The following is a 12,954-nucleotide window of genomic DNA, read 5'->3' as shown; positions in this document are numbered from 1 at the left end:
CTACCCAAAGGATATTTCAGTCCTATTAGTTAATAGTTAATTCTACTATAAAGGCTTTGCATATATAAACTCAGCAACCTAAAGAAGGTAACAATATTAACCCATTTTGCAGATCAAAAATCCGAGGTGCAGAGAAGTCCAGTTACCTCTCCCAGGACACACAGCTAGTAAATGACAGAGGTAGAAGTTGATCCCTGGCAATTGACTTCAATGCTGCCTTCCTGTACTATAATTATAAATAAAAGTTGTCCCTAATTTTAAGTTTGTTTTCTGGCAAGAAGGGTTAAAATGACTACTTGAACTTAATAAATTTTAGGTGATTTCAGTTCATCTCTCCCACAGCATCTTCTAAGAAGATTCCTGCTCATTTCTTACCTTTTTTTCTAACTCCATTAATCGCCTAATAAAAATTCTTTGTCTTAGATGATGTTTGTAATGTCCTTATTATTATCACCTAATTTAATCAGAAAGGATTTCTCTAAACAGAATAAGGCACTGTAATAAATACTTTTATTAAAAAACCTAAACCTATGTCCATTAAATTTTCTTTATTAATTAGTTGATTTTTACTGTAAAATTACATTTATAGACCTTGCTTTGTCCTTAGTGAGTTCAGGCATTTAAGGATCCCTATGCTATTTTTTCCTATAAGTATTTTTATTATTTGAATGTGGAATGACATATAATATCTGTGCAATTTTTCAGCTTCATCAAGATTCTGAGCTTTTGGGTGCTAGAAAATACATCAATATCCTTTGAAGCAAACACAGAACATTTTAAGCTTAATCTGCTCTCCTAAAACACAGTAAAGATATTAGATTCCAATACATACACTTGATTGCTGAAATTCTTGGGAGGTAGATATTTAGACTTGAAGCTGCAACAGGACATATAATGAATGATTTCCACTCATGTCCCTCCCTCACTGAACTTTTTCTCGGAATATGAAAATTAAAATGTCTGCAAATACATTGTTAACTAATTTAAAGAATATAAAATAAATATGAATTTGTGAATAATGCAATTCAATGCTTTCATGTTCTAAATTCTTTGATCTATGTTTTTTCTTTCCAACAGAAATGGAGAAACCAATGATATTTCCATTAAGCACTGATTTGCCAACACGATTGTACAGTTTGATAAAAATGCTTTCTCTCCCTCGTAATAACCTTAGATAGCTATTTAAATACAATGGTAATTTTTTTTTAATACAGAAGAGCTCAACTCTCAGTACCAGTAAATCAGGAAGTAAAGCTCACATTAAAAACAAAGAATTTTTAAGAACTAGTTTCCCACGAAGTCTTACCAATGATTATGTATTGTCATATTAACATAGCTAGTTTCTTATTAATACTTTTTTTCCTGCTAATAAAATTTTTATCTATCCTAATTTAGTAATACAGGGAGCTGGTGGGGGATGACTAGAGTACTTGGCTTCATGTAGGGAGAACTGGACTAGGTTTCCGGCTGGACTGACCATAGCATCTCTGGTTCCCCTATGCAAACAAAAGTTAAATGGGGTCTTCCAGGACTATAAATGTTTATGCTTTGAACTGGCCAGGGCTGAAACACGCACCTCTCTTCAGCTATTCAGACTGATATTAAGACATTATGGAAATGTTTATGTGATCATTTTTTTTCCAGAGTTCATGGCTGTCTAAGTCAATGAATGGGCCAAAATTTCCAATAAGCATCCTAAAACAGAAGCCGATCAGTACAGGGGCACTCCCTACAGTTAGCGATCATTCTATTATAATGATCCATAAAGTGACTCTTGTACTTATTGCTGAGTCACCAATATTCACAATAGTGTCTGGCATAAGCTAGACATTGTTTAACCATTTGTTGGAAGAATGAATGCTGGTCAACACTACAGCACAAGCTCCGTGAAAGCACAAACAATATCTGTGTTACTCAGTAATCCTTTCATTATCGTGGGCACTTTTGTGCCATTCTATAAATTTAAACCAGATAAATGAATAAATACATCAATTATATAAGTTTCTTTGGGTAATCACTGGACACAAAATTCAATCTAGGATCATTTTCAGAAGCTGTGATATATGGGGAGGAGGGACTGGCATGTGGAGATTGGAACCCTAAACTAAAAGACCAAGTGAAAAATGTCTACTGGAAAACAGGAAAATAATTAAAATAAAATATGATTTTTTAGAAGTCCTGACTAATTAGTTGAGCTGTCCAAAAAAGCAAATTTTGAATTCTTATGTTTATCATCCATCTATTCTCCAGTGCCTGACATGATTCATTATATCATGTGTTTGCATCTCTAATTCTAGACAACTCTTTGGAAACAAATTTAAACAATCACTTAAATATTAATCAATCAATATTTATTAAGTATCAGCCCTATACTTAGTCCTGGGTAGGTTCTGGGAGCTTAACGATGAAAGATATAGTTTCTCCTTCAAATCACAGTTTAATCCAGGAACTTTAAGGAGAAGATCTCAATTTCAACATGGGAGATTTACCTAAATCCTTGAAACACTAAATTCAGGAAATGTAGCCACATGGATGGTAATAAAAGTCATCATCATCATCACCATCGTCATAGCAAAATAGCTTTTTACTATTTATGTAGCTTTTTCATAATCATGATCTTGTGCTCACTAAAATTCTGTGAGACGATAAATTATTATGATATTAATTCTCGTGGGTAATCTTAGGATCAGGGTACTTATAAAACTTGGCCCAAATTAACACATATGATAAGAGACAAAGATAATAAGTCCAGGTCTTTCTATTCCAAATGTCCATGCTTTTCCGCTGCACTTTGCCATTTAAAATAAGCATCCCTCAGTGACCTTGGTACCAACAGATTCTTCTAAACCTAGGACATCGTTCCATCGCCCACCATGGCTTACTTTTTATCCTGATGGTACATGTAAAATGTTGCGTATCCAATCACTCCAGAATCTCACAGAGACACCACTCCTCCTTAGAGAGCCTTGAATACATGGCTCCTCCGTCTTTCAGTGCCTCCTTTGAAACCGGAATCTGGGGGAGAGTTTGGATTGCTTTGGCCTTAACTGCTATCAGTACACAAATGTCCCTTTACTCTATATCTTCTTTGTGTCAACTCCCTGCATTACTGTTAGCTGCCTCCAGCTTGCCAGAACCAAGGACTTGGATAAAATCTAGCTGGAGGAAATTCAATCCAGGCAAGACAAAAGTGATGCTGATAGGCAGAAGTATTTAGAGTAAATAAAGAGAAGTGCTGTTTCGCTGGCAATCGGGACATCATACCCACCAAACATAAACAGCTTTGTGGTGTTACTGGACTCTGTTGCTTCTGGACTTCCTAACAGCTACTGTGGCTGGAAATGCCATCTTCCATCTCCAGCTGGCTTGAAGGCTGCATACTGTCTTCCAAATTAAGATTCTGCCACAGTGATGTACACATTTGTCATATCCAGCTGGACTACTATAATGCGTTCTAGCTGGTTCTCAATACACAAAACTACACAAACGTTACAGACAACAGTGTAAAGTAATTTACTTGTTGGGAAAACCAGCCATCACCATTAGATGCAGGCTTCGGTCTTTGGACAGGCCCCATGGCTGTCAAATCTACAAAGGAGCATTAACTGTAGCGACTAAAGACTAAGTCACATCATAGGCTGATATGAGTCCAAGGCCCCAAACTTTGTAATGAAGATACAAACAATTAATATATCAAAAAGAAAGAATGAAAAAAAATGTCAAACTCATAGCATGTTAGACAAAACCTTTGATTTCAGTCATGGGTTTATTTCCCTACTTGTCTTTCAAAATAAGACTTTTGAACCTATGACCCTAAATACGTCTGATTCAAACAGGTCACCATTTCTACACTTCATGGTACACCCTTACTCACTGGAAAACCGTGAACAATGAAACATTACATTAAGTGTAAATTCACTTGTGGAATTTACACTGTCAAAATGCCACCTAGAGCCCGGCCGGGCGTGGCTCAGCGGTTGAGCATCGACCTAGGATCCAGGCGATCGGGGTTCGATTCCCGGTCAGGGCATATGCCTGAGTTGCGGGCTGCAGCTGATCAATGACTCTCTCATCATTGATGTTTCTATCTCTCCCTCTCCTTTCCTCTCTCTGAAACCAATAAAGATATATTAAAAAAAAAAAAAAATGCCACCTAGAAAACCCACTACTTCTTCACTAATATGAAAAACTGCAACTAGAGACATAGTTTTCAATGACTTATCTCCAAGTTTTGATTCTCAGAGAACGTTGAAACTTTACAGAAAAACATGTATGTGTGTTATATGGAATTTCCCCTTTTAGACCAAGACTAAATGGCATAATGTATAATACAGGCCAGAGATTGGTAAATATTTTCTCTAAAGTCCAGATAAGAAATACTTAGGCTTTGTGGGCTGTATGTTCTCTGTCCAACTGCTCCTGAGGTGCAAGAGCAGACAGAATATGTAAATGAATGGGCATGGCTGTGTTCTAATAAAACTTTCTTCATAAACACTGGAAACTTAAAATCTAAAAACCATTCGTAGCTTTCGGGACTGGCAAAAACCAGTAGTAGTCTAGATTTAGCCCATGGGTCATGTTTTGCTGATCCCTGTTGTATGGAAGTATGTTAAATAAAATACAAAATTCCACACCCTCAGGCCCCAAATCACTAGCTCTGCCACCATCTTAGGCAAGTTACTTAACCTCCCTCAGTTTTCTCATCTGTAAAATAGAACTAATAGCATTATACACCTCAATGGATTATTCTGAGAGTGAATTCTGACAATACATTCTGCAAAATATACTAACTGCACATAGTAAGTGTTCGATAAATGTTACCTGTCAGCACTCATTATTATTGTAGAATGAACTCTTCAGCTAACTTCAGTGAACGAATTAGAAAAAAAATAACCTTTTTGTGTTTAGATTTTCAAAATTTTGTTTTAAGCGCCTAGATATTCTCTTCTCAAGGAACCAGAATGACCCAAAGATGCCCAAGAACATTTGGAATGGGGCAAATAAAACGACCGGCCGCAAGTTGCTAAGGGCCCACCTCCATCTGAACTGACACCTACCCGATTCCTGTCTTCCGTGGTCAGCAGCCCCACCTCCAGGCACTTATCCAAGACATCTCTGACCAGAAGCTTGTCCACCAGAGTGGGCTGCAGGAGGTTCAGCAGCTGGAAACACTCGTCGTGGGCGTTCTCGGAGGATGGCGAGGGCAGGTCCGTGAGCTCGGGGTCCATGTAGCGCGCGGCCAGGGGGTTGCCCGCCCTCCGCAGAGCCTCCACAAACAGCCGGGCCCAGCCCGGGGGCCAGGCCCCCGTCTCCAGGGTGCTCAGCAGCAGCTCGGCCGCGCGGATGTTGCCCTGCGTGGCCGCGGCGGCCTGGATCTGCTCCTTCAGCTCGGCGGGCACGAAGGTCAGGTAGTCCAGGACCGGCTCCACCTGGATGTACCGTTTCACCCTGGCCCGGAAGCACGAGATGAGATACTGGAAATTCCTGTCTGCAGGATACCCGTTCGGCATCTTTCCTTCTTAAAAAGGGGAGAGGGTCTCCCAGGTAGACGGACAGGCGGCTGTTCTCTGGAGCAGCGGGGCTGCGGGTGGAGCCCCCAGGCGGCGAGGTGGCAGCCGGCAGGGGGGCGGGGGGCAGGGGGCAGGCGGGCAGGCGGGCAGGGGGGCGGGGACCGCGCGGCTGCGGGCGGACGGCGCTGCGCTCCGGGGCGCAAACCCGACGGTGGCCGCGGCGCGCTCGGGCGCGAGCTTTAAGTCCCGCTGCGGGTCAGGCGCTTTGGTTTCGGTTTCTATTCTCCTCTCGGCCGGTTTCCCGACGTAACCGCGGGCGGGGCGGGGCTGCCGGGCCCCAGGGCCGCCCGCCGTGGGCTCTGGCGAGCGGGCGCTTTGGCCGCTGCGGCGCCTGGAAAAGCCCCGCGGGCTCCCTCGGGCTCGGGAGGCGCGGGCGCGCCGGCAGGGCCCCTCCCTGGGGGCTCCTGTCTTCCTGGCTGGACCCCGCCGCGTGAATCCGCCTTCTTTCCCACGGCCGCCTTGCGCCACCCTGTCAGCTAACAGGTGGAGGGCCCGGAGCGCTCCCCACTCGGGACTTTCCAGCCTGGAAGTGAGGAAAAACTGACGCCCACAGGAGCGAGCTCGCCTTGGCGGGGACATGCAGGCAGGTTGCAAGGGCCAGGTGGAGGGATGAAGCCAAGGGGACGTTTCCAGAGAGGTGTAACCCCAGGACCCCAGGATGAAGGCACCTCTGCGCCCTTTCTAGATATGAACCCAGCGTCCTGCGGGTGCATCCCCAAGAACTAAAGCTGCCCCCAGCGAACTTCTGGGTGGATATGAAACTGAGTGAGTCATGATAAAGTTAACGTCAGTGCCTCGTTTGTACATTGCACTGTGTACTGTATGTTGGCTTTGGCCAGGGCCTCGTGACAGACGCAGAGGGACTTGAACCACCAGCTCAGTTTAGGAGGAAGCCAAGATTGAAGGTTTCCTTTCTCCCAGCATGTACATTCCCCATATTCTTTAATATACAACTTTCCTTTAATAAAACAAAACAAAATCCCCAACGCCTTATTTTTGACATAGCTGCCATTCTTTTCTTGGACTCAATACAGCAAGTTTTGGCTGAAGCAGCTAGGAACTTAATTAGCAACTAATGTACCAACTTGTAGTAAACATCAACATTTGTCTATGTCATGAGGGAAAAAAAAAAAAGACACCCACACTGAAAAATGGCAGCTTCGTTTTAGTACAGAAGCCATATAAACATGCGTCCTTCAGGTTGCTCCCCAGGCTTTCTGCCACCCTGGGTGGCTGTGGGGGCAGTATATATGCTTCATAGTGAGAACCCCACGGTCCAGAATTTTATGGAGGTTGGAGGGGTCACTTAAGCTATCAGAAATATGGATTTAGGAAAAGTAATTTGTTAGCAAGCATATTTAATGATGTTTGGGGAGGCCAGGGAAACCTGGCCATGATTTTGACTTGATAAACGAAATTCAGTAGGATGTGGAGACAGGGGAACCCTTGTGCACTGACGGTGGGAATGCAGACTGGTGCAGTCACTGTGGTAAACAGTATGGGGTTCCCTCAAAAAGTTAAAAATGGAGCTGCCTTTTGACCCAGCGATCCCACTTCTGGGAATGTATCCTAAGAAACCCAGAACATCAGTCAGAAAGAATATATGTATCCATATGTTTATAGCAGCATTATTTACAATTGCCAAGATCTGGAAACAGCGCAAGTGCCTATCAGCAGATGAGTGGATAAAAAAGCTGTGGTACATCTACACCATGGAATACTATATGGCTGTAAAAAAGAAGGAACCCTTACCCTTTGCAACAGCATGGATGGACCTGGAGAGTATTAAGCTAAGCGAAGTAAGTCAGTCAAAGACAAATACCATATGATTTCACTAATATGTGGAACCTAATGAACAAAATAAACTGACTAACAAAATGGAACTAGAAGCACGGATACATGGAACAGACTGGCAGGTGCTCCAGGGGAGGGGGAAGGAGGTGACTGGATAAAGGTGAAGGGCGTAGCTAAAGAATATATATGCGTACCTCAGGGACGTGGACAATAGTTTGGTGAAGGCCAAGGGAGGGGGAGGAGAAGTGAGGGGAGATGGACAAAGTGGGTGGAAAGGAGGACACCTGCAGTTATGTCAACATTAAAAAATTTTTATTAAAAAAAAGAAATACAGTCTTTGTGTTTACCAGAGGCATATAAAATATCCAATTGAACACTTTATAGCAAATTTCTATATATCATAGCTAAGCCTTTTCCTTCCTCAAGTGATTGTACCCTACTTGAAGGAAGAACATATTTACACAGTAACCAGTACCATACAAATAGGCCCTTGATGATTTCCCTGCTGAATGGGAATTTTATTTGCTTTGACTCTAGCTGAGGGCCTAATCTTAGACACACAGTGAAAGCTGCTGAAGTTCACCTTGGCCTTAGAGTCCAGCCTCATTTATACTATATTTTGTTTCTTCATAAAGCACTACTATATCTTTACTTGATGTTGGGAGTTAACCTTGTACGTAGGTTGAAGGGAATCAAATGAGATGATTCTACAGAAGTTTTTAAATTAATTTCAGCTATTGATTTTACAAAGATATCTTTTGGGGCTATTACATGAAAGTGCCCCCCACTCTGTGTGGGTATGTTTCGTTCAGTATGTTAAACCAAAAACAAACAAGCAAGCAAACCAAAAACTCTGTCCTCTGGGAACCTCTTTTTAGGAATCTACCACAATCTTGACAGCACCCCTTGCTGGAGGAAGGAGGTTGAAGAACCAAAAGCCAAACCACAATCTCTCAAAATGTATCTTTTCTCTTCATCTGTATTTTTGCATCATGATTGACTTTATTTTGTTTTTTGTTTGAATAGTTATGTTTTCTTTTGTCCAGTTTCTTCTGATAGCTTTCATTTTCATCTTTCCTTTTTGTTTTCTAAATGCAAGTTTCCGTTTCCTTTCTCCTTTGAGATAGAAATCCTGCTGATCTAGATCTTTTTCTTTTTTCTAGACCTGCCTATTCTTTTTAAACTCAAAAGACACATTTCAGTCTCCATCAGTTTATAAAAAACCATCTTTTAGCATTTTACTCTTTAAGCAGTATGTCAGGACTATACTAGATAACAGATTCCCATTGTTACACTTTTTATTTGAGTTTCCTACAATTAAGAAGTAGTAAAAATCGTAGCTGCCACTTTTTTGACAAACCAGAGCTACAACTTAATGGCCCCACATGGCAGTGATGCCTTTTCCAAAGAAAATGACAATAAATTTAGTTTAATGAGGAAATCCTTCTAGAATTATCATTCTTTTCCTTCATTTGTTTATTAATTATGTCAGTTAAGAGCGTACTCTTTGTAACTTTAATTTAGCCTAGACATATGGAGTTGTGGCTAAGCATAGAGACTCAGAGCTCAGGATGTCAGAATTCACATCTCAGCACCACCTATTAATTGCTGCGTGACCTTGAGAAAATCACCTCAAATTTCTCTGTTGTAAAATGAGAATGATACTAGTACCACGTCCTAAGGTTGTTGAAAGGATAGATTGTAAAGCACTTAGCACCAGGCCAGGAATATTACATTTTCTTTATAAATGACTGCCAGTATTCTTACACAAATAATGAATAAGAGATGGTACTATTCCTCAAAGAATGTACACTTTATGGAATAAAATAAATTAGTTATGTATATAAACACTATATAATAACTAGTCATGTCATTGAGTTTCTAGAAGGTATTCCATTTTGCAAGAAACAGAAGTTGGTATGCTGATTTAGCAGAAAAGTTTATTAAAAGACACGGCCACTACTTTATATCTCAAAAACATAAGTAGGTCCAAAATAGAAAGAGAAATTCATGATACACATTTTTTAATTACGTCCACAAATTCAGTTATAAAGGTCTGGTTTTAAGTGTGTACATGTGAAAGTTTTTCTACATAACAAACAGTTTGGGCCAAAGAAAGAAAGAAAGAAAGAATCAGGCATCAGTAGAAATTTTTCCAAATATCCATTTTTCCAAACGCTTCCTCCACAGCTTAAGTCTTTCCCAAAACAGTTACCTGCACATGTTTTTGTGAAAACAGTACCTTTACTTCAAAAGCATTGACTGGCTGTACTTCTTTGACTTTATTTTAAAATAAATGCTTAAGAGCAAACTACAGTCAAATGTAGAGTGCTGTTGCTTTTTCCTTGAAATCATGGTTGACGTTTAGCTGGTAGACACTTTGGAGTTTGCTCTCTAACCCTGTGTCCATTCTGATTGAGGGGTGACTGTTCTAATTCTTAGTACCACCTCATAGAATTAATTAAATATTTCACCTCTGGAATATTATAACTGACAATGTTTTGAAGTAGGAATAGGAGTGCTATAGAATGAGTTATTGAAATAAAATATTTGCATAAATTGACCCAAACTTTTGAATTGTTAAATCACAAAGGCTTGAACTAAAATTTAAAAAAACAACAAAGTATTGTCAATTGAAAAATATTTTTATTATTAACACACTAAATTATATCAATTACATTTAAAATTCTTCTTTCATCGTTGATTCCTTACTTTTTAATTTTTATTTATACTTTATGATGTTGTTAGAGTTGTACATGCAAAGATTTTCTAAATAAATATAAATTAAGATTCATGTTCAAATATTATTACTGATAAAGATCAAGAACAAAGTACTTGAAAACCACAGCTCTACAGAGCCTATCAAAGGCTAGAGATTGTGATGAATTTGAAAAGCAAGGTTACGAGGAATGGAGGGGAAAGATATATAGGTGAAAGGAGAGAGAACTCTGGAAAGAGATGGGCAATTCGGCATTTCGATCTTACAAGTACTAGAACATGCCAAGTCACTGGTATTATTATTGTTTTATGACAAATGTCAGTATACTGAGTCAACACATGGAACCTGAATATATTTCATATCCTATTGTCAGACATGCTGTCCAGACATGTTCTTGAATTAAATATTTTAATAAAATTTATTTTTTATTTAAAAAATAGTTTATTTTCACTGTAGAAATTCCAGGCAAGATATCATATAATAGTGAAGAAGATTTATGAATTACTTGTAATCTCATCACCCAGAGAGAGGCATTTTAAATATTTTAAGTGTATTTTCTACCAATACTCTAGTATGTTTGTGCATGCATGCACACATTCCACACTTGCTCAACAGAGAGTGAGCTGAGATGGTCTCAGATGGGAAGAGATCTCTAAGGAAGAGTCCTCCGTAGGGGGATCATGCTAACATGCCAAGGGGAGGAAGAGCCTGTGAGAGCTTCCCTATGGCAGGGATGGCCAGGATATTTGGGCAGCAAGGCCTAATATTAAATAACAAGTTCATTCCTATGTTGCATCTGTTGTACTGACCCTTCTTAGTTCCAGATCTTTCATAAAAGTCAGCCAATATAACATGCTTGTGTTGTAATGCTTTGATTAATAAAGGAGCAGAGTCAGTGGCCCCGAGTTATCAAGCAGGGCTGTGCACAAAGAAAGTGCATCTGAAGAAAGGGAGGCAGGAAGCTTGGATTGAGAAGTCTGTCCAGAGGAGACAAGGAGGGCCTAAGCCCTCTAGGAATCTTCAAAGAGTTGAGGAACTATGCCAGACTTACCATGCTCCGCGAGATGTGAAGGGCCCTCTCAGTAGACATGCTTTCAGTTGCAAGGCAAAGAATGCTTGACTAAATGTGGCCCAGTCAGAGGGATTGTTTTTTCTCTCTTAAGAAGAGCCAGTGATTCATTGAGGTCAGAATTCTGGGATGTGTCCTTTAATTTTCTTAGTTTTTCTCTCATGGTTGCAAAATTGCTGCAACAGCTCCAAACATTATCATTTATTCCTCCAACTTCAGTTAAAAGTTGGTTATAGGGTATGGAAGCACAGCATTTCTCCCATTTGCCTCCTCCCAACAGTAAGGGGAAAAATGTCCCAGGAGACCTTCCCTTGCAAAATTTCTCATATATCTCATTGGCTGGAACTGGGTTGTGCCCACCTCCCCTAAAATAAAGTGCTATCTGCTCAAAGCATTTAAAATATCTAGTTTCTAATAAGGCAGTGTTTGTCACAGGAGCTCAAGCCATTTTATTTAGATATTAAAATATAAAGATGACCTCAGGAAGGCTAGAAAACTTGTTTTCCAGGTGGTTTCCCATGTGAGTACATTCATTACCCTGAAGAGCATCGCTGAAAGGAAGTACCAAAGCAGCCATTCAATTCCTTGTGGCAGCAAAGTGAGCTAGGAAGTGATCTCAAGCTTAGCTGCCTATCAGACTCACATGGAGAGATGTACACAACCATCCATTGCATCAGAATCATCACGATTAGAACTTTAGTGTCAGTTATCTTCCTTTCAATTTCTCTTGTGATTCCACTCTTCAGCCAGAGTTCAGAACTAGAAATTAGGGCCTTCACTAACCTCAGGCCAACTCAGAGTATAGTTGAGTCTCATTATTTGTAGCAGCTACGTTCTATAAAGTTGTAGTGAGCGCTGAGTTAGAGAATACTGAACCACAGCTCCTGGAGAAATACAGAATTGGGGTCTTACGAGCCTCTGGTCACAACATTTCTAAATCCGATTACGGTAATATATAACCTTGCTTTTGTGTGTGTTTCTGTTTAAAGATATCTTATTTAATGTATATTGTTGATTCATTAACATTGAACTCATGGTTAGCAACAATGTAAAGTTCCTGAATGAAGCTTATCTAACACTTTCTCTGTGAGGCATACTGCAGTTTTCCTGTGCTTAGAAACACTAGATAACTCTTCAGGACCATTCACTTTTAAACAGTGAAATCACCAGCCAAAAGCACAAAGATAAAAAAAAAAAAAAAAAAAAAAGGCAGTAAATATAACAAGAGAAGGACACGTGTTTATAGCTTGAGAGCTGAAATTAAAAGGAAGAGTATCACCTTGTCCAGCCTTAGCTGGGAACATGCACATCGGAAGACTCAAATTTTCGCTGCTCTGCACATATCCACCAATGACTGTGAAAGCACCAAAACTAAAGATCTGGGGTATAGAAAATAAATTTTAGCGAGTAGGTGAACAGTTTCTTGGTCTAACCAGGAAATTTTAGAAAACTCGATTGTGCTTTGTAGACATATTCCTGAAGCGTTCATACTAATCCAGTTTAGCTGAAGCTATGATACAAATGAACATACATTTTCAGCAATTCATTGAAAGTGATGTCGTAGTTTGGAACATTTATCTGCCAAGTCCATTGACCTAGTCATTGTCAGATATTTGCTTAGAATAAATGAAACCTACTATGCATCATCGAAAGTATATATATCTTCATGGTAGTAACACCTTGTACACTTCAGAATGTAAACCTCTAACTTATATTTGGAAAAATTTGATCACATAAGAATTCAACTAAAAAGGTCACCTAATGTCTGTAGAAAGAGAAAGTAACACGGAAATCTGAATCTG

The 12,954-nt window shown here is 40.0% G+C and overlaps 1 protein-coding gene across 1 annotated transcript in view; it reads right to left on the bottom strand.

Annotated features, from left to right (window-relative positions):
• Window positions 1-5,790, bottom strand: part of IFIH1 (interferon induced with helicase C domain 1) — a 50,605-nt gene extending 44,815 nt beyond the window's left edge. Inside the window, exon 1 of the mRNA XM_081143444.1 lies at window positions 5,058-5,790. Coding sequence (XP_080999570.1) covers window positions 5,058-5,510 — 453 coding nt within the window. The 5' untranslated portion in view covers window positions 5,511-5,790. The remainder of the gene's footprint in view (window positions 1-5,057) is intronic.
• Window positions 5,791-12,954: the final 7,164 nt, after the last annotated feature.

The sequence above is a fragment of the Miniopterus schreibersii genome (genome assembly GCF_964146895.1).
Source record: "Miniopterus schreibersii genome assembly, chromosome: 7".
NCBI classification, from domain to species: Eukaryota; Metazoa; Chordata; class Mammalia; order Chiroptera; family Miniopteridae; genus Miniopterus; species Miniopterus schreibersii.
This window is presented reverse-complemented; position numbering and strand designations above follow the sequence as displayed.